The sequence below is a fragment of the Sinocyclocheilus anshuiensis genome, unplaced genomic scaffold, assembly GCF_001515605.1.
Source record: "Sinocyclocheilus anshuiensis isolate Anshui unplaced genomic scaffold, SAMN03320099.WGS_v1.1 scaffold1159, whole genome shotgun sequence".
Classification (NCBI taxonomy): Eukaryota; Metazoa; Chordata; class Actinopteri; order Cypriniformes; family Cyprinidae; genus Sinocyclocheilus; species Sinocyclocheilus anshuiensis.
Window position 1 is genome coordinate 275,019 of NW_015547700.1, and position 22,529 is coordinate 297,547.

General features: G+C 36.9%; 1 protein-coding gene and 2 long non-coding RNA genes across 3 annotated transcripts in view; 2 read left to right on the plus strand and 1 right to left on the minus strand.

Moving 5' to 3' along the window:
* The window catches only part of LOC107703894 (2-amino-3-ketobutyrate coenzyme A ligase, mitochondrial-like), a 10,154-nt gene extending 7,117 nt beyond the window's left edge, over nucleotides 1-3,037 (minus strand). The window contains exons 1-4 of the mRNA XM_016506699.1: nucleotides 2,727-3,037; nucleotides 909-1,039; nucleotides 717-818; nucleotides 488-634 (exon numbers count right to left, since the gene is read on the minus strand). Of these exons, the coding sequence (XP_016362185.1) occupies nucleotides 488-634; nucleotides 717-818; nucleotides 909-1,039; nucleotides 2,727-2,946 (600 nt within the window). The 5' untranslated portion in view covers nucleotides 2,947-3,037. The remainder of the gene's footprint in view (nucleotides 1-487; nucleotides 635-716; nucleotides 819-908; nucleotides 1,040-2,726) is intronic.
* Nucleotides 3,038-3,372: 335 nt separating this feature from the next.
* Nucleotides 3,373-5,931, plus strand: LOC107703897 (uncharacterized). Its single transcript, XR_001635880.1, has 4 exons — nucleotides 3,373-3,644; nucleotides 4,788-4,865; nucleotides 4,958-5,052; nucleotides 5,199-5,931. It is a non-coding gene; the product is annotated as an uncharacterized LOC107703897 (long non-coding RNA).
* A 12,969-nt stretch (nucleotides 5,932-18,900) lies between these two features.
* LOC107703881 (uncharacterized) overlaps nucleotides 18,901-22,529 on the plus strand; it is a 20,912-nt gene continuing 17,283 nt past the window's right edge. The window contains exon 1 of the long non-coding RNA XR_001635875.1: nucleotides 18,901-19,131. This is a non-coding gene — a long non-coding RNA (uncharacterized LOC107703881). The remainder of the gene's footprint in view (nucleotides 19,132-22,529) is intronic.

The following is a 22,529-nucleotide window of genomic DNA, read 5'->3' on the forward strand; positions in this document are numbered from 1 at the left end:
ATCTGTCTGTCATGTTTTTCTTATACTGTACAGAAATGTTTAGGTTTATAGGTAGGAGTGGAATTAGCGACTATAAATATATTTTAATGCTATATTGTTACTAAAATTTTTATTTTCCTGCGTATTTCGGTCATTTGCGTTTTATATCCTATATCGCTATAAAATGGGTAGGTTAAGGGATCTAAAAATCTAAATTACGTATTAATAAAATGATAAAAATGCATATTAGCTATAAAATGGGTAGGTTTAGGTTTGGGGGCAGGTTAAGGGGTCTAAAAATCTAAATCGCTTATTGATAAAATGATAAAACATTTTAAATTTATTTAGGTAAGATGCTTTTGTGTGAGCATTTGAGGAAATATTTATGCTTTCACTTCTGTATTTATGAATTTATCGGATTTTGTAAATGTAAATTGTGCTGTGAATTTAAGAATTTTGTTTTATAAATGTATTATTTTTGAGGCCGATCTGGCTCCATAGAATCTACCTGTGATTCTTTCAGCTTTTCTTCCAGGTCATTCAGGTCCATGTGTTTGTAGCGGAACCTCTTGGCACGGCACAATCGAATGCCATCGATAATAGAGGCGTGGTTTAGTTCATCAGACACCACTGCATCATCGGGACCCAACAGGACCTAAAGCAAAGAGCGCCAATGTGTTGTTACAGTGTATTGGCAGTGGTGCTTCAGTATATCATAACGATTGGTTAAAACAGACCTCAAACAGACCAGCATTGGCATCAAAGCAGCTCGCATATAGAATACAGTCTTCTCTTTCATGAAACTGGGCTAGTTTCTCTTCCAGGTTCTTGTGGATGTTCTAGAGAACAGACAGATTAACAGTCAGATATATCTTAAGGCATCAATAAGCATTGCTATCAGTGTGTTCAAATACAGTATTTTTCCTCACCTGTGTGCCACAGATGAAGCGAACTGAACTAAGGCCAGCGCCATACTTCTGCAGAGCATCTATTCCTGCCTTCACCACCTCCGGATGACTGGATAAACCCAGGTAGTTATTTGCACAGAAATTCAATATGTCTGAAACAGAGAGAAATATGGGATCAGAAGATAAAGAGAAACAAAAAATAAAATCTTTTATTTGAGCTATTGAGCTCTGCCCACTGTGAATTACACATTTACAAAAAAGAATTTAATAAATAATATAAAATATTAGTAAATACAGAACTACTCATAGTAAATATAGAACTTAGTAAATATAGAATTACTGCACAACTCATTTCAAGCATCTACGCATAAAGAGCGCCAATGTATTGTTACAGTGTATTGGCAGTGGTGCTTCAGTATATCATAACGATTGGTTACGTTGAGATACGTTTTCTCTTGTTTGGTGGGTGTGCCAAACATGTCAGCCCAACAAGCAGCAACATGTATATAAACCACGAGGTATTAAAGGGGTCATATGATGTTGCTAAAAAGAACATTATTTTGTGTATTTGGTGTAATGAAATGCGTTTATGCGGTTTAAAGTTAAAAAAACACATTATTTTCCACATACTGTACATTATTGTTTCGATATCGTCCTCTTTTGGAAGACCAAACAAAGTAGTTTAACTTTTACAACGAAGCACACAGTATCTTCACGACATTGCGGCGGAAACAACAATACTACAGCGAGAATAAAAATTACGCCTTCTTTCTTTGCGTGAACATTGCTGACTCTGAACTTTTATAAAGAATATCTCTTTGGATTTGAGACTTTAGTCTTTGTAACTTTACAGATCTTCTTTATGAACCAAGAGCTTGTAACACTCCAAAGAGAAAGGAAAAATTGAAATTGCATCACGCTTCGTCCACGGTGAAAGCCGATCCGGCGATCCACAGCGCGAAGTTGTAGTATTTCTTCAGCAACCAGCACGGATCAGCTCCAGGCATGACGAAGCAGATATCGTCCTCTTTTGGAAGACCAAACAAAGTAGTTTAACTTTTACAACGAAGCACACAGTATCTTCACGACATTGCGGCGGAAACAACAATACTACAGCGAGAATAAAAATTACGCCTTCTTTCTTTGCGTGAACATTGCTGACTCTGAACTTTTATAAAGAATATCTCTTTGGATTTGAGACTTTAGTCTTTGTAACTTTACAGATCTTCTTTATGCACCAAGAGCTTGTAACACTCCAAAGAGAAAGGAAAAATTGAAATCGCATCATATGACCCCTTTAAAGAGACAGCTCGCACAATGCAATTAACATCAAAATAAATTCACAAGAGCAAGTATATTGTTTGCACATTTATTTACATTAAAGGCAAAATAACTGAAATAATAAGAGCACAAGTATAGATCTGGAACTTTTTAAGTCGGTCTAAATATCATTTAGTAATTGCAATGTCTTCTATTGTGTGCTAAATACTGATTAATGTAACATAAAAATACTATACATATTCTTCAAAAAGAACACAAAGAATGGCCTTCTCAGCTGCCATAGTTGCAACTCTTGTGTCATCAGAACAGTGTGTTCAACGCACCACCGTTTCCGTTTAAAAAACGTTTTGCACCGTTTTTGTCGGGGCTGAACGCAGCACAGGTGTTGTCATAATTAGTTTCTTATGCAGCAAAGTTGAAACTGAAATTGCAGCATGCTATTGACTTTATTTCCCTAGGCTAGGTGCTTCCAGGAACTGTACAACCTAATCATACCATTTTGTTGTATATAGTGTTTTAACTGACTCTGGCTAGACCTCCACACACTGTGCAGCTCACCGCCTCTGCTGCCGTCCACATTGATATGAGGTCCCTGCTTGGACGTGATGACTCGCTCCCCCTTCCATGTGCCCGCTGCCCGGATAGTGTCCAGCTCGTTTTCCAGCACCGACAGCGCTTGAGCAACAGCCGCGTACGGTCTTCTAGCATTAGCAGCGCAGGGCTGTAAAACACTCCGGAAGGGCGCACCGAAAAGACGAACAGCTGTGCGAAGTGACATTTCTCCAGCACTGTCACAGTTAGCAGTACAGTATAAGTTTGTGCACTAGAAGAGCGAGAGCGACTTCGACGGCGGATATATGTCATTTACATGGGCGTCGACAAATCAGCCAATCAAACGTGTTTACCTAAGCAGGCGGTTCACTCTTTGTCCAATGGTAGCGCAGCTGAGGTGTCGGCGTTTTAAAGAAACAGGATGCTAAATATGTAAGACTGATAGCTCGTGTAACTCGCTTTATATATATATATATATAAAACACACATACAGTCATAGATATTCTCAGCTTGCAAAAATAAAATGTTATTGTCAGCAACTAATACTGCAAGCTCTGTTGTGCATCTGATGGTTGAAAAAGTTATTGGCAAAATGTAGAACCAGATAAAATGACCGCACTGTAAGACAGAACCCGTTCGCGGGAAACAGGCGGACTTCCCGTTTGACCAGTAAGTGCAACATGTGCAACTAGAGCTGGTGGGTCCACGATTCAAAGAGAAAGTGCAAGAGCACGTCATTTTCGCGGGAACATCTCCCGGCAACTGGCAATGTAACAACAGCTTTCTGCAGAGGAAAATCTTTTTTAAGTCGTATTATGAAAATGTTGGTAAAAACATGGCAACGTAACTTTTTTTAGCACTATACTGGACCTCCTTACGTTAGGCGATGGCTTGCAGTGGAGTAAGAGAGGAAAACTTTAAAACGTAAGTAGCTCTTATGAAACTATAGCGTTTTCCTCTGTTCTTATCTTTATAACCCAAAAGAATGTACTTAGTCCTTATGAACACATTTCAGTTGAGCTGTTCGGGTTATTTATAGTATTTTATTGGTTATGATCCAAGTTTAGAATATAAAACTGAATACAAATATTCAATTTGTTATGTGCATCACGTATAATATCTCTAAATCCGTCACATTTGAAAAATTTACGTTGGTAAATAATGATAGCCTATAAAGTACAATGGTATATTGTTAATATCTCGGAAATTCAGCCAGCGCAACTGTTCGTTTTGCAGTGTACATCCGCTCAAGCTACTCGAGAATTAATTTTGTTTCACGATTTCATTATATGAGGCGCTCTTCACAACAGTAGAGAGCGATCTAGTCAAGTTTTATTTATTTATTTATTTATTTTTATTGATTTCCAACATATAATATAAAGGTACTGAACAAATATAAACTACAAAAAAGATATAGAAAATATACAGTATTATATAAATAATAATACAGGTTAAAAAAAAAAGAAAAAGAAAAAAAAAAGCGATCTAGTCAAGTATCGATCTAGTACAGACTCCTCGTGTCGTCACAGAAACGTCAGAGGGGGCGTTCCCTAACCGCGGGAAATCCGAATCACTTCGTGTTACGTTCTTAGACGAAAACTAAACACCGAATTTTAAACAACAAATACGAATTGAAGTCAAAATGGAATTCAGCAATACAGGTCAGAATTGTTCTGTTTTAGCCATATATGTATTGTCAAACTATGTCTTGCTCACACGGACTGTATGTTTTCTTCTTCCTGTACTTCTTCCTGTGTTTATAACCCGGTGGGCGACATTATTAATCGTAATTTATAATAATCGCCATTTCAAGCGAATTTTTTGCAATACAAAATGTTTAAACGGATAAACAATGGCATTAAAGCATCATTAGACAGTGGCAAAGAAACTTTTCAGCACTCGATATGACAATAAAAGACGATTTGACGACTGGAAGCGGGTATAGCCCTTTTTATACAGTCTATGGTATAGCCATGTAAAATGGCAAACCAAGATCATATTTATATTTGATTACACAAATGTTTCGCTTTCTAGGAATTATCCTAATTTAAGTATTTCTCACCACAGATACAATAATTGGATTTTTATGGCGGCTTCTAAGAACAGTCTGGAGATTCCTGTGCTGCTGTGGACATGATAACTCTGGTGTGTACCAATATTATTCTTTAAGAAATGTAAAAAAATTAAATTGAAAGCAATCTGACTAAAGGTAATGTGATTATGTAATGCGTTAACAGACGTTCAGTTCTCAGTTGAAGAAACAGCGCCATCTCTTGGTGTCAGCACTGTACGACCATGGAATTATGGTGGAGGTATTATCAGGACAGTTTAGGTGAGACACGTGACACTAGCTGGACAGGCTTTGATCAAAATGAAATGATTTGCATCTGAATTTATTACATTTAAATGATTGATGACGTCGCGTTGAAGTGTTAAATTGTAAATTTCTAATGGCCTTTCCGTTCTTTTTCCATACAGAACACTTGAATCAAGATTAAGAAACAACTTTAAATTTAGCACTTATAAGATGGAGGATTGGCCCCCTTGAAATCATTGTTGCCCCAGCCACATCTGTTGCAAATTCCTGAGAGGAGCCGATGTCGAGGTGGGACAGAGTTACTGGCGCTCTCGCCCCATGAAGCGAAGAATTATGAAGTATGAAGAAGGAGCTCTGGAACTACGTTGGGTTTGGTTTGGTCCATGCAAAGCAGCATTAGAGCATAATCTTGTCTATTTGATGGTAATAGGGAGCCGTGCCACGTGTTGTCACTAAGATTTAATTTGACCAACAGTGTTGAGATTTCTGATGTCAAATTAATTCAATCTCTCATTAATTCCTGCTTCATCGTGAGCAAGAATATCAGAGCTCAGCACACAATTTTATACCAAAGTTCAACGAGAATATTTAAGGCCAGTTAGTAAGTATATTTCTTCTCTTTCAAAGAAAATAGTCCCAAAAGAAGCCAAAGCATCAAGCTATCAAATTATGCACAGACTGGATGTAAATAAATACATTATTGGAGTATTGTCTTACTTCATCAAAGCATAATATCTTACTTTTTGTGCCACTGCATTTAATAAATATCGTTCCTCACTGATCATTCATTTGAAAACATGATAGTGGTGTCTGATAGAATCATTCTTTACCATAGAGTGGGTATAGAAAAGAATCACCCCCCTTTAAAATAATTACATTTTGTTGCTTTGCAGCCTGAAATGAAGACGGACAGTTTGTTTTATCCAGCTGTATTTGCTCAGTGCAACTTTATAATATCCAAGTGAAAGATATAACACCAACATGCCAGAAAATAAAAATACAAAAACAGAATCACTGAGTTGGCAAAAGGATCAGTCCCTTGTGTCAGTATTTTGTTGAACCACCTTTTGCTTTAATTACAGCCTTTAGTCCAGGGGTCTCCAAACCCGGTCCTGGACGGCTAATCAAGGTCTTACTAGGCATACTAGAGACTTCAAGGCAGGTGTGTTGAGGCAAGTTGGTGCTAAACCCTGCAGGACATTTGGAGACCCCTGCTTTAATCTGTTGGGATATGACTCTGTCTCTACTAACTTTGCACATCTAGACTTTGCAATATTTGCCCACTCTTCTTTGCAGAACTGCTCAATTTCAGTTCAATTTGATGGTGAGTGTTTGTAGACTGCAGTCTTCAGGTAATTCCACAGATTTTCAGTGGAGTTTAAGTCTGGGCTCTGACTAGGGCATGCAAGGACATTCACCTTTTTCTCCTTCAACCACTGTGTGCTCAGTTCTGCTGTGTGCTTTGGGTCTTTGTCATGTTGAAAGGTAAACCCCAATCTCCCCAATCCTATTAGGAAACTACTTCTCAATCAGTACAATTAGTGGAGTTGCACACCTGTTGGTGATTATCAGACTGCACATAACTGTGTGAGATTGTTACTCTTGATATCTGATGAAGGCTTTGGACGGCCGAAAGGTCATGTTGGTTTATTAATAAAGCTTGAACTTTGAAGAGTGAGTGTTGCACCTTTGTTCAGCTCATATGTAACAAATAATTAAAAGCAATGTTAAAATAATGTACATCGAAGATTAATGCGTCTTCCCCGTTACCCTAGCAGTTTGAAATGATATAATAAATATATAATTACAGGGTTCGTACAAGGTGCTTGAAGTACTTGAATTGGACTTTTTGAAATTGAAAACGGCAATATTTTTGAAAAGGTACTTGAAAAGTACTTGAATATTTAAAAGGCAGTATATGTGAAATTAGTGTTATTTTTTAAATTTGTCTCGCAAAATTAACAATGCAGCGCGTCTGATATAAATACAGAGCCGTTTCGTCTGGCTTTTAGCAGCGCACGAGATCTCGCGATATTACTCATTGAGGTGAAAAGCGGTCTCGCGATATCAGTATAAAGTTGACTTTGTGGTAAAACCTTTGATAGTGCTTGCATTATATTGCTCGGTCTTTTATTGCATGTGCTGTTTGTTTGGGTTTTCAATCACGTGCATTTGGGAAAGCATGTAAAGTCTGACACGCTTTGTGTTGCATCATTTACAAGCGTCCTTTCAAATGTTAAAGTTGCCATTGCATGCTTTGCAATTTATTAGAATTTGAAAGATAACAATGATATTGTGAGCTCTGATTTTTAGTCCTTGAAAACCAAAAAAGTAGTGCTTGAAAGTCCTGGAATTTCATTTAGCAGTTTCTGTAGGAACCCTGTAATTAAAAAAATACTATGTCTGCTTCGAGTTGTTAAATCATTCATGATTTGCCCTATGTGAGATCACTCTGCTAAAAAACCTGTTAAATCAGGGGTGCCCAAACTCGGTCCTGGAGGGCCGGTGTCCTGCAGAGTTTAGCTCCAACTTGCCTCAACACACCTGCCTTTAAGTTTCTAGTATGCCTAGTAAGAGCTTGATTATCTGGTTCAGGTGTGTTTAATTGGGGTTGGAGCTAAACTCTTCTGGACACTGGCCCTCCAGGACCGAGTTTGGACACCCCTGTGTTAAATCAACCTAAAATGATTTGCTGGTCTTAGCTGGTTTAAGATGTCCAGTTGATCTCTCAGTTGAAGAGTGCTCAAAACCCCCTCTAAAACAGACCAACCCAAACAGGCTAGGACAAGACCTTAGTTTTTGTATTGCACGTTTGTTATGTTGTATTTTTATGTTGCCAATTTTGTCACCATACATTATTAATACTGTTTTACATATTTTGGTTTATGCACACATTTGAATTAACTTGATATTAAAAGTTTAAACATTTGATAGTGCATGATCATTATTTTTAATAAAAATGTTTGCTTATGTGTAGACATGTTATATGCACAAACTAATCTTTCTTAATTAGTAAACTAATAAACTTAATAAACTAATCTTTTCCTAATCTTCTTCTCAATTCAGGATGTCAGACTGAGATCTGATTCTCTGTCAATATTTCGCAACAGAGCGCAGAGTGAAAAGGAAATTGTAGGCAACAGCCTCTTGACCCAAACTCCCCCCGTCAAAACAGACAACTTTCCAATCATTGGTTCACACCGGCACAACATTTCATTCCACCAATAGCTGAGCTTTTCACACCCCAACTTCCTTACCGCAGAACTCTGAATGACTTTCGATCCTTTAAAAAATTTAAGATCGGGCTCTTAGCTCATGCACTTATCTCTTATCCCAATATTGCAACTGAAATAAATAGCAGGCTTAGCGTCAGGGCTCTCGTGTCATGGCCGTTTATGTAAACTGCATGACGAGGTAAACTGGAAAACGTCAATACAATTATAAGTCAATTCAGCACCATAGTAATTTAACTTGCAGTTCCTTAACGAACAGGAACTCGTTCTCTTATCTCAGGGATTATGTTAGTTAGAGGTTACGTTAGTAACCGGAGTGTTATTAACACTAAATAGCCTATGGTGTTTTGGCAGAAATGTTTTTATTAGCTATAAGTGTTATGGTTATTACTTCTATTAAATATTGGGGAATATTTTACTTTTATAGAAGTTGTTTTTGTAGTTTCTACATATTTAGTTTTTTTTTATTATTACAAATTCCATAGTTTATTATTACTTATTATTTATGTTAAAAACTATGGTAATGAGGACTACGGTTTTACTTGTTGTGACCACCATCTTACTGATACTAGTCAGTTAAACTCTGGATTCTATGCAAGAAATATACTAGGTTTCATTAGGGCAAAGGATAATTTAACAGAATAGCTTTAATATCTTCTTTCTCTTTAAATGCTTAGTTCTAATTAATTTTAAATTAAGTAAAATGTTAATTCAATAAGAGCCTGATTAAAGATAAATATCGGTGTCTTAGATAAATTAGGTGTTAACTATTTACAAATGTTAAAGTTCTTAAAGGGATAGTTCACCCCATAGAAAATGATCATTTACTCACCATCATGTCAGTTTAAACCTATATGGTAATATTTTACAAAATATCTTCTCTTGTGTTCCACAGAAGAAAGTACAAGTCATACAGTTTTGGAACGACATGAGGGTGAGGAAATGACAGAATTAGTACATTTTCTGCATTCTAGCTCAAAATCAGTGCTACATTTGTGACAAAAATGCATTAAGTTTGTAGCATTTGTTGTGAATTCAGTAATATATATAATTATTTGTTTCTGTCCTGTTTTATTTATTCATTTATTTAGCCTACTCCAATTTAAGGGCCTGTTACCCAGCAAAACATTCATGGGGGAACTCGTGGGCCGGATGGGATTTGTCCAGGGCTGAATTTTAACCCCAGTCCAGCCCTGGTCACCAATATGTGTTGATAACTTGGTGTTTAAGTTATGATGGTTTTTATTAGATCTGCTTTAAATTGTGTAAGTGTACTTGTTTTAGCTATAAGCTTGTAGGTGGGCCGAATGTCTTCATAGGCCTAGCGAAATATCACGACAACCGACAAGTGAGGACATTTTACATGGACATTTTAGCACTCATAAACCGTCCAAATTATGTTTCTATTTAAATCTAGTGATTTTTTATAGGTTTCTGTGAGGGTTAGGTTTGAGGTTAGGGGTCGCGCGCTCTCGCTCTATCTCCCCCTATAAATTGCTTTTTATTAAAACACGCTTTATCTTTATTCTGTCCGCACACAGGCACAGACACTTGCGCACATAAAGAGAAAGACATTTACGTGCACAGAAACTTGTCAGCACTGTCCCGCTAATCAATAAAATAGTTTAACCGGTGAAAAGCTTTATAGCTTTAGTTTTAGAAAAAATCACTGCTTAGATTTGCCTATTTATTATTAAATCGGATTGCTTGCAAAAAATAAAACAAATAAATAAATTATTAAAAAAAGCTATGAGTCTGTCAGTTAATAAAGTGATCAGCTGCAATTATCCCACACTGGATGTGTCATCTTAAAGGGGTGGTTCATTGCGATTTCACTTTTTTAACGTTAGTTAGTGTGTAATGTTGCTGTTTGAGCATAAACAATATCTGCAAAGTTACGAAGCTGAAAGTTCAATGCAAACGGAGATATCGACTTTTAAAATTCTGGCAGTTTAATGCCTACAAAAACGGCTGGTAGGGACTACAACGAGTTACTTCCTGGGTTCGTGACGTAACAAACCCAGATAAACCCCGCCCTCGGGAAAAGGCAGCAAAGGGGGCGAGGCCGTGATGTGCTGCTTTATGCCGAGTTCACACTGCACGATTTTCAAAGTCGTCGGGTCACTGTGGTTTTCACACTGCGTGACTATCTGAGGTAGCAGTCAGTCACTGCTGTGTTCACATTGCACGATGGATCGGCGACAGGAGGTTACACACTGCATGACTTCACAATAGGAAGAATCGCCGACAGCTCTGTCTGGTCTGCATGTAAGAAAAATATCCATATTCAAAACGTAATAATCACTTTAATAATGTAGTTTGCACTCACTGTTGTACATGGAAGCAGTTCCGGGAGGATGACGTATGGAGGTCAGCGCTGCGCATGCGCCGGTGAGTCTCGTGAAAACCAACGTTTGTTAACAGGAGCAAAGGAAGCAAAGCTTCCTTACTTTAGCAAAGGAAAACCAGTCTCCTCTTGGCTTGTATCGAAATCCTCCGACATTCTTCTTTACAAATCCTCGTTTTGTATTTCTAATTAGTGACCGTTTTTTGTTTTGATCTCTCCGCTGCGCTTCCGCGTGCATCACTTCTGAGCGGCGCATGCGCAAAGCTGACCTCCATACGCTTTTATAAAATTGCCGGTAAGATTGATAGGGTGACATCACATGAACTGATTTACTTTTATACGTTCACTTTTTTTTTTCTTCCCAAAAAAGCTGATTTCACTTAGACTACTTAAATTATACAATACAGTACATGCTAATATTATTGTAAATCTTTTTTTATTTTTTATTATTAATCTTATGATAGGATTCCCTAGAGTCATAGGAGCAATAGACTGCACACATGTTGCAATCTGCACAGCTCTTGGAGAACATGAGGCAGATTATGTGAATAGAAAGTCCTTTCACAGTCTCAATGTTCAGGTAGGTGTACTACACATGCAAGATGATTTTTATTTTCAGTGAGATGAATCAATGATCTACTGTACATTTCATCTACAGATGACTTGTGATCATGAATGCATGATCACAAGCTTGGATGCAAAATGGCCTGGCTCAGTCACCTTTATTTATATAGCGCTTTTAACAATACAGATTGTGTCAAAGCAACTGAACAGCATTGTCATGCTCAGTGCATGACTCACGAATTTTCCGTGAGTCTGTGTTGTGTCAGTGCTTTGAGGAAGGCAAGTTAAATTTGGAACGGTACAAAACAATTTAAAGTGTTCATTTTAATTGACAAAGCAAAACTTATACAATTTCCCCCTTTTCTGTTCTGTGACAGGGCTTTTTGATGGCCTGTTGGTAGGAGACAGGGGTTATGCATGCCAGAGATTTTTACTAACCCCCTATCCTGACCCTCAGCACCTGTAATCCCATCCATAATCGGCCGCCCCTTATTGCTACTCAGAGCCAGCTCCTCTGCCACAGTGTATTCTGGGGGAGGTGGCCCTCAGTCATTATAATCCATAATTATGTCCCCACTGGATGCAACGAATGCCTCGTTTATAATGGGTTTTCATGTTTTTGAATCATCGCTCCAGCCTGACAGGGCATCATCACAATATGGTAAGGGGCGTAACATTTCCGTCACACGCTTGAGGAATTCGGCCAATCACAACGCACTGGATAGCTGGCCAATCACAGCACACCTCGCTTTTCAGACCGATGAGCTTTGTAAAAATCGAGCGTTTCAGAAAGGCGGGGCATAGAGGAGAAACAATAATGTACAGTATGTGGAAAATAATGTGTTTTTTGAACCTTAAACCGCATAAACACATTTCATTACACCAAATACACAAAATACTGTTCTTTTTAGCAGCATCATATGACCCCTTTAATTCGGCCAACAGTGATGATGAGATTTCTGATGCCAAATGAATCAATCATTCATTTACTTTTCATCATAAACAAGAATGCAGGGCTGGTATACAGCACACAATTGCATGTGTGATATTTTTTTATACAAAATATCGACAAGAAAATATTTAGCTAGTAGGTATATTACTAAGAAAATAGTTCCAAAAGAAACCAAAGCATCAAGCTTTTCGCATGTTACCAACTGCACAGAATGAATATCAATATGGTGGACTGTCACAAAGTATTTTCTCATGAACTTTAATGGAGTGTTTTCTTACTTCATCAAAGCATAATATCTGACTTTTTTCTCCACTACACACCAGATTAGTCATGTCTGGATAAATAATAAGGGCAAAAAGTGCTTGAGTTTGCAGAGGATTTGACTGAAGGTGTGAAAAGTTACTAATTGTTTTTGCAAATAGAAATCATATTTATTTTATATATGACTGTAAGTTATTTTTGATCTAAATCTGCTGTAAAAGGTTGATCCATTTAGGTTCAGTATGTAAAATGCTTGAATATCTGGCACATTAGGTAATAATAGAAAGCAATGTTAATATAAAGTAAACCAGGGCCCACCCATAATGCATCTTTATTGCTGCCCTATAGCAGTTTGAAATTATATATTAAATATATAATTCAAAAATAGCCTGACTGTTGAAAAGAGCCCAAAACCCCCTCTAAAAGTTTGCACTTGCACCAATGACTCATATAGTATTGTGAGCAAAGCGAAAGTTGACTTCAGCTCAAAAAAGAAAAAGAAAAAAAGTTCCATTAAACAGCCTCGTAACTTTCATAGGTTGACACCGCTGGCACGATGTTGGACAGCCTTTAACACTTTTCTTAAACGTCGCTGTACATGTTTCTCAGTGACCCATTCTGTGCAAGTCTGTAAAGTCGGGCATTAAAAAATACAGCGGGAAATTCGCAGCAGCTTGTACTCTTATTTAAAGTAGGCTATAAGGAATTACTTCGAAGACCAGTGACTGTCATGGAAATCCACAACGGAGGTGAGAATTGTGGGCTTTTAATTGCAGCATCTTTTCAAACTCTTGTCATATAGGCACTTTGATGGCACTTAACATTTTCTGACCTGCTTTCTATCCGCTAGCTATAATGGAGTTAACTTTACACGCATGCCAAACGCCCCCTTTCTCCCGTTGTGTAAATGCAATTTCAGTACAGTTTAAAGTAGGTTATTTTATAGGCATGATTGTGTTTACATACAATATTGCCAAAGCATTATACACAAAACAAGTCGTGAAAGGAAAAATAAATATACAGTGTACGTTATAAAAACTTGACTACAGACACATTGTGTTGTCAGTACTTAAAAGCTAATAAATTGTTTAGGTTTAGGGATTAGGTCACTGGTGTTTCTCCCTCTACCTCCCACAACAGCGGCATAGCTGTCTGTATTACAGTCATAACTCACACCCCACGACTGGATGGGTTTCTGCGGAATCTCTCTCTCTCTCTCTCTCTCTCTCTCTTTCTCTCTCAATTCAATTCAATATGTGCTTTATTGGCATGACAATTGTTAGTGTTTACATTGAATCTAAAACATAAAAAATAAAAAATAATTATATATATATATATATATATATATATATATATAATAGGCTAATAATAATAAAACATACATGCATGTATATATAATTAAAACAGAACAAATCAACATTTATTATTCTATGAACAATTTAAAATTCAGTGGTGTGTGTGTAGGCGCATCGCTGATTTGTTGACTCCTCCCTCTTTTTGTGACAGACATCAATGTATCTGTATTGTATTGTTCTGTATTGTAAGATACAATCTTGTTTTTCACCTAATAAATATTATATTGAAGTTGTGTTTTATTGTTTAACATTTTGAAGTCAGGACAAAGTACCGTACTTCAAATTTTGGATAAAATGTCTTTCTAATGTCTTGATAGTTAGGGCAGCTGCGAGAAGTGTTGCTCTGTCTCCACTTCTCCATGGGTACAGCAGATGTGGCTCTCTTTGGGCAGTCAGTGCTGTCGATATCTGCCCGTCTCTCTCTCTCTCTCTCTCTCTCTCTCATGTTGGTTGGTGTTTGTCCAATGGGTAATGTACTTGTCGTTTTCTGTGTATTCAGAAAATATAGAATATATATATATTAATCTTACCACAGGTACAATGCTTGAATGTCTGTGGAGGCCACTAGTAAGAGTCTGTAGACACCTGTGCTGCCATGTGACTGATGACTCTGGTATGTAGGCTATCAAAGGATTTCCAAAATATCATTTCAGTATGCTTATATGCTTTACAGATCAGTTAACTTGCAGTTGCAGTGTTTGTTCTTGTTATTTATAAGCTTAAGAAACACAATGAAAACATGTGGCCAAAGTAAATTCTATGTGATGTCTTACCAGAAATAAAACTTTCAGAAGAAGAAATTGAACCAGCGTCCATCATCACCAGCGTCCCTAGCTCTGTCCATCCATGGTTTGAGAAATATGGAGAAGATGATGGAGTTTAGTGTGGAGGGGTGAATACATTGCTTCATATGTTATTATGGTCATAGCTCATGGGCTCCCCACCTGTGCACTTTGTGGAACCGCTCTCTAGGACTCTGAAGGACAAGATTTTCCCAAAAAGGCCAGACTGTAAAAACTGCAGTGGGCATTACCTCCAGTTCATTTGTTACACTGGAAATGGAAAATTGAGTCAAGCACATGGTACTGTTATTCTACTCAACTGTAAATTCATGAGTATTCAAACTTGATGAGTATTCTTTTTTATTGCCTGGAAATGAGTGTCTAAAACTTTTTACTATTTCAAAATACAGGTTGTCATTTTTAGCCCAACTGGATTGGTTTAGGAAACAAATACAACATCGAGCCACACAAAAATCTGGCCAGTGATAATGTATTTTTGTAGGGCAACCCAAACATTTGCATCACCCTGGTTCCCTTGATAAAAACCCAATTTGCTTTTGGATTATTGCAGGAAATATGCTCTGTGACCAACAAGAGTTTATGTTTCTTACACGTTTTGTTCATCATAATAATCTTCACAAATGAAGCCTGCTTCTAAAGCTAAATACAACTGTCAGAAGTAAAAAGCTCAACTTAGACTATAAATGAATTAAACCATGGTCACATAACTTCATAAGCTTCCGACAACTTTTTCGGTCTTTATTTAAAGAACATTTTTGCTGAAAGTTTGCATTTGAATAGTTTACAAGATCATGATTATGAACACAATGGCTGTAAAAGTGGGCTAGTGTGAGAAGATGACTTGACCTGTTTGACATGATGACGTGTAATGTCCCCAAAAACCTCTGTAATCCCATGTAGCCATGCAAACCTCCTTTTTCAAGACACATAAAAGCATGAAAAAAAATGACAAGGAGTAGTATTGATGTATTTTATGTCACGGAACTTCAGCTTGTGTTAACCACAGACTTTATTTCAGACATTTACCAAAAACCACAATTTAAAAAAAAAAAACCCATTGACTTCAGGATGGAACTAAAAGTGCTAAAATGCAAAATTGTTTCCAGGTTTTGGCCTACAAAAACACATCATCCCTGCAGCACTCATGGCACAGCACTGTGTTGCAACTCTTATCTTGTCAGTTTCCATTACATCCAAAGATCTTTTAGATGTCAACCAGTTAGTCATTGCTACTTCTCAATCACAACTAAACCTAGCTGTGTAATGCTCCTTTACAAACATGTTAAAAACCTGTCTTAAGTAACTTAAGTTTTTATTAATTTTCCTTTGTTTTTCCTTAATGTTCTGTTGTTTTAGGCTTTAAGTTTGTGTCTATCTAATGTTAGGCAAGGTACTTTGGTCAACAATCTGTTTTTGATTTATGATATTTATGTTTTTTGAAATACAGGTGTTAAAACTTTTTATTTTTGCAACATTTTGTATATTTTATGTAATGAAGCAAAACTGTAGTTTGCAAGTCTGTGGTTTGATTTGTTGCTCAAATATGGTTAACAACACCCACACAGAGTTTTACGTAGTTCAGCAGATTTTTAATTTTTTTTTTAATGGCAGAGTTGAGAATATGTACAATGTATGAATAAATGTTTTTGAGAATGTAACTTTCCCCTAAATTTAATTTAAAAAAAAAAGATATTTATTTTCTGTTCTCATAACAGCTACTGATTTAATTCTAATGTCATTGCAACTCTCTGCAGTCAATCAAAAATATTACAAAACCCTTGAGCAAGGCACTGAACCCCCAACTGCTCCCCGGGCGCCGCAGCATAAAAATGGCTGCCCACTGCTCCGGGTGTGTGTTCACGGTGTGTGTTTGTTCACTGCTGTGTGTGTGCACTTTGGATGGGTAAATGCAGAGCACTAATTCCGAATATGGGTCACCATACTTGGCCACATGTCACGTCATAAGGAAATCTACCTTTGATGCTCAATGGATGCATTTCATTGATAATTAAAGGGAAATTCCAAATGTCATACTAGCATGTTGTCATTGGCATTCAGCACTTCCTAAAAATCTAGTCACATTGTGCACATTTTTGTTTTTTTGCATAACAGTTAATTCATATATTACTAAAAATGTAGTACTAGAGGACATGCAAATATCATCAGATTTGCTTGAGGTTATGCAAAGTAGCGCATGCAATTTTTTTTCTTTTTTGTTTCTTAGCCTACTTATGGTTTCAATGCACCAATGGAAAATGGTGAGTAGCAACAGCTATTTACATATTCCAAACCATTTTTTTTTTTGAATCGACACATTCAGATTAACACAGTTCAAAAACCACATCATCATCAGAAAACCAATACATTAATTTATAGTAATGCTCAATTTACAGGAACAATGAAAATAATTTCACTTGAACAAAGTTTAAATGCATGAAATGTAATGCCATTATCTTTATATTAGCTCACAGGAAGTCAAGAGGTTGTGCATACAGTTCATTGAGACTTTGTGGTTTTGTTGTTTTTGTCAGTGTAGTCAGCAGTAGTGATACTAGAAACCAATGAGTCATTCTCTGACACATATTACATCCGCATAGGTCCATGCAAAGTTCATCACCAATATTTTTTTCATGCATTTACCCCACAACATGATTATTGTTTCATTTCTTATTGGGGGGGCACCCTTGGTAAATATGAGCAAAGGTGGCTGTGGAAATAAATCTGCATCATTTATCTTTTTGATCTTTCATTCAATAGATTCACAAAATTCTAACCTTTCATTGAAGTAAAACAATTGAAATTGGGGGGAAACTCACATTATGAAATAAATGTTTTTCTCCAAGACATGTTGGCCACAATTATTGGCACCCCTAGAAATTCTTATGAGTAAAATATCTCTTAAGTATATTCCCATTCATATTCACAATTTTGAGCACTCCAGGGTGATTATGAACATGCGGTAAAACATAGAATATAGTTCTGATGTGCAGAACAAGATTGAGCTTCACAAAATAGAAAGTGGGTGCAAGAAAATAGCTGAAGCATTTAAAATCCCCATTTCCACCATCAAGGCAATAATCAAGAAGTTCCAGTCAAGGTTTCAAGAAAAATCCTCTTCACTCATCCAAAAACAAACTTCAGCATATTCAGTTGTCAGGCATGATTTGAACTTCGAACGGGACTGGCTTCTATGGTCAGATGAAACTAAAAAAAAAAAAAAAGCTTTTTGGCAGCAAACCCAACCAGATGGGTTTGGTGCAAACGGATAAAAAGTACCCCATGCCCACAGTTAAATACACTGCTGGATCTTTAATGTTTTGGGTTTTTTTTCTGCCGGAGGTCCTGGAAATCTTGTTCAGATACATGGTATCATGGATTCTATCAAATACCAACAGATAAAAAAATCGAAACCTGACTGCCTCTGTTATAATGGGCCGTGGTTGGATCATCCATCAGGACAATGATCCAAAGCAAAAATCAAAATGTATCACCGAGCACAAAATGAAACTTCTGCTATGGCCGTCCCAGCCCCCTGACCTGAACCCTATATAAAATGAGTGTGGTGAACTGAAGAGGAGAAGCACCATCATGGAGCTGGGAATCTGAAGGGTCTGGAGTGATTCTGGATGAAGGAATGCTCTCTGATCTCTTGTCAGGTGTTCTCCAAACTCATCAGGCATTATAGGAGAAAACTCAGAGCTGGTATCTTGGGAAAAGGACGTTGCAATAATTGGGTGCCAATAATTGTGGCTAATGAGAACTAGACAAAAACATTTTATTTCATAATGAGATTTCCCCCCCATTGTTGTTCTTCAATGAAAGGTTAGAATTTTGTGAATTTTTTGAATGAAAGATCAAAAACATAAACGATGAAGATTTATTTCCACAGCCACCTTTGCTCATATTTACCAAGGGTGCCAATATTAGTGGTTGGCACTGTAAGTCTACTGCATGCACTATTGTTATACACAAATAAACTTTGTCTACTTTTTGTAATAAATATGTTTTGAAGTTTTTGGAAAGCAATTTATTAAATATTAAGTAATGAAGCTCTTCCAAACCCACCAATTTGCAAAAAGTAGGCGTAGGCCCCTATTTGTATTCACATGCTGTTTTAGATGAATGCATTCATTTAAGGTTGTTTTAACATTTGTTTTAGACTTATGTCAGATTTTTATACCATTCTGAGCAATTACCTCTGCTTGGTTTATTGCTTTTCATTCGATAAACATGCTTTGGAGTGGTTAAAACAGCATAAACATCTGCCTCCTCGTGGTGGCGCGATACTCCAAGTTCTCTTTCAACGAAGAAGCAACAAAGAAGGGACACCAAAACTCACGCGGGAACAGCTGCCTCTCAGCAACGTGTTCATAACTCCCTGCAGGAATTATTAAAACAACGGAGATATAACCAGTATAATGGAGCTATTGGTAAAAACACCGAAGAAAGGAAGATGCCGATTAAGGCGATTTAATTCTGGCGAAAATGGCAGAAAAAAAAAAAAGAAAAATAGTGAAGTTCATTCATTTCCTTCTCGCAGCAGTGGGCGGAATTTAAGTGAGATGGGGGATTTTGAAAGGTAAGCTTTTTATATTGGATCCTGAGACAACTGCACAAGAATCACTATTATACTGGAAATCAAGCTATTCATAACAATTTGAGACTTTAACTGTAAGTCTTTAAATATCGATATAAAGTTTGATGCTGTAAATGTCACAGAACCCCCTAATGCAGAAATCTTTTTTTTTAATGCGCACATGATCTAAAGCAGAGGTGGGAATTATTCAGGCATAATGCAATACTAATTTCTTGTAACTAACATCTCACTTCCTCTTAACTCACCCTTCCATCAGTCATTGTTTTGTCTGATGATTGTAATTCATTATTTGGAGTTAGCAAATTGTTGCCCTACTGCAGTGTTTCCCAACCTTTTTTCTGCCGTGGCACAGTTTTGATATGTAAAAAATCCCACGGCCCCCCACTAAGCATTACAAAAAAAAAAAAAGATAGAAAGGGGAAACATATTTTTTATTTTTCCAATAATTAAACATTGCGACATCAGAGCTGGTATTTTGGCTTTCTATATGCTCAGACACTTGCACTTACTTTCTGAAAATCATACTCAAATGAAGTTAATGAGGTTTTTGACGAGCGAGTGACAGAGATCTGTGTTTTGTCCATCATTAGAACAGCCGCCTCTGAGGCAGTAAATTAATAGCATTACGTTTCCACCAGTTTGCAGGTTATAAAGTTTATTGTAGCTATATGGGCGCTCAGTTTCTCTTGTTGTTAATACATCTGGCCAAAATCTCTCGATATAAAATACGAACAGCTATGATATTTAAAACGTACAAAAGTGAATTGGCTACAACTAGACAGCAAATGCTAAGACTCTTCTCTGCTCTTTATACACGCAAAAACATTAGCCTTTATTAAGTTTAACATGGGGAGTCTATGGGACTGACTCCCTTTTGGAGCCAGCCTCTAGTGGCCAGTCGATGAATTGCAGTTTTAGTCACTTCTGTGTTTCGTGTTCCGTGGTTTCACGAGAGAGACCGGAAGGTTGCCGCTTGAACCAAACAGTTGTGGGGTACCATTGACTTCATATTATTTTTTCATACTGTGGAAGTTTACTAAACACATCCTAGAAAAGTTGTCTATCGGAATGGCATGTAAACACTTTGGTTTTTACTCTGTTGTTTTCCTTACTGTAGGGGAGGGCAGCATCCTCATACATCATCATTTTTTTAATATAATTTTTAGTATCACCATGATTCCAGGAAGGGGGAGTAATGTCAGACTTTGTTCCATGTTTTGTGTGTGCTCCATATCCTGGTTTTCCCCTGTGTTTCTCTATGCCCATATTTGGTCCATCCTGTTCCTGTCCCCATTTAGTTCTATATGTTTCAGCTGTGTCCCATTAATCTATAAAATATAACTTTTATTTTAATTTTAAATTATAGTCATAATACTAAAATAATTTTTACTTCTGAAGTGTGGTTACATTTCTAGGGCCATAATGGATTCTGGGAAAACGCAGACGGGATCGTGGAGTCCATTCATAAAAACGTAATTTACTCTATATGCCATGGAATTTGTCAATTTTGGACGAATAAATCAAAAGTAGGTCTGCCACTTAATTCGAATCGCGATATGAACTAGTGTCTGTGAATATTAAAATGCAAAAAGACGGTTTAAGTATGAATCCTGCATGTTCCGCTTGCCTCTGTATGAATGGCGGAACCGCGGTTTTGTTTACTAAAGAAATACTGAAGCACGCGTGACGCTCGCGGTGATTTTCGGCCTCTGCGTCTCACTATATGACGGCATGAACACAAAAACTTAATCTCCAGAGCTGCTGTGAGTCACTTCACGAGAATATTACCGTTTGAGAAAACTAGCATCATACTGTATAAACACAGAAACTTCATGGCAACCTGTCAAAATAAAAGTATGGTTTAACATGTAACAGAAATATATTACTCTTGTATTACTTTTGTAGAGTATAATGTACATCTTTAAATATTCAATTTTCTATCAAATTTAAAGAAAACAATTATATGATAAAAATAAATATTACAACCAGATTAATCACTTAATTGTAGAAAAAAAGAATACAGTTATTAGCCTATTATAAGATGTTTTAAAGGAATATTCACACAATTTTTCTTCCATGTATTAATGTCAACAGTAAACCTCAGTTTGTTTGCCAAAAAATAAAAGGGTTTAACTTTCATTTGATTTAAAATAAATGTTTAATGCCTTTTACAAGAATTTCTAGGGGAAAAAAAGTTTGTAGTGCCCTATTGTTCAAAATGTTGAAATTGAGACTTTTGGACGTATTTTTTTCACTGAAATAAATGTTATTGTAATTACACAGAGAGTAAAGTTCCGAAAAAAGGTACCGTTGGGTACTGGCACCGAAATTCAGGTACCGATTAAAATGAATGGTACCCAACCCTAGTTGCCGGTTGGTCGCAGCACTTCATTCTGAATTGAGGTGGGGTGGAGTTATGAGAAACCAGTAATCGGCCCATCCCTATTCTGTACTCACTTAAATTCATTAAACTCTGACACTGTTTGAGATAAAAATATCAAACCAATTAAAAATATCAAAAATCTCTAAATATTATTCCCTATGATGCACAAGGCTTGTTTTTCAGATTATTAATCAGATTTTTTTATTCAGTACTGAACCCATTTAAATCTATTAAACTTGAACACCATTTAAGCTAAAGATACCAAACCCACTGTAAGTTACTCTGAATATTATTCTGCATGATGCACTAGGGCTGGACCAGAATATTCGATTATTCGAATATTCGTTCGGTGGGTTGGCATTCGATTTTCAATTTTGAGATTCGAATATTCTTTTTTTTTTTTCCCCAAACACCTGGCATCCCCCGCGAAACGGTTCTCATTCGCGCTTGAATATGAATCGCCCATGAGTGAACGTCATGAACATCATGATTCAGTTCATCTGGAAGAGAAGACAAAAATGCCGAAGACCTCAGCTTTGTGGGAGCACTTTAAATCGAGTGAGGACCAGACAAAGGCAGTGTGCCAAATATGCGATTTGAAACTGGCCTACCACAACAGCACATCAAGTTTGAAAAATCTGTAAAAGTTCTGTAAGTAGTACGCCTATAGTATATTGTTGGTGTAAAAAAACGAGCTGCTTTTATCCACCATGTTAATCAGTAATTTTACACATGATAAAAATGTGCACTTAATTTGCTTGGAAAATACTTGCGAATACGGCAGTCATAAAAAAAACGTACAGTAGCCCAGCCTAATAATAACTTGTCTATATTAAAAGTATTGCTCTTAACAGACCTGTGTGTTTTGTATCACTAGTGCAGTGTCCGTTCTCGCACCATATAAGCCCTGCCCGCGTGACGCGCGCTGCTTCTGGCTTGCGCTGTTCTGTAGTTTATTAAAAGTTTATTCATTCTGAACGTGTCGCGTGTCCATATT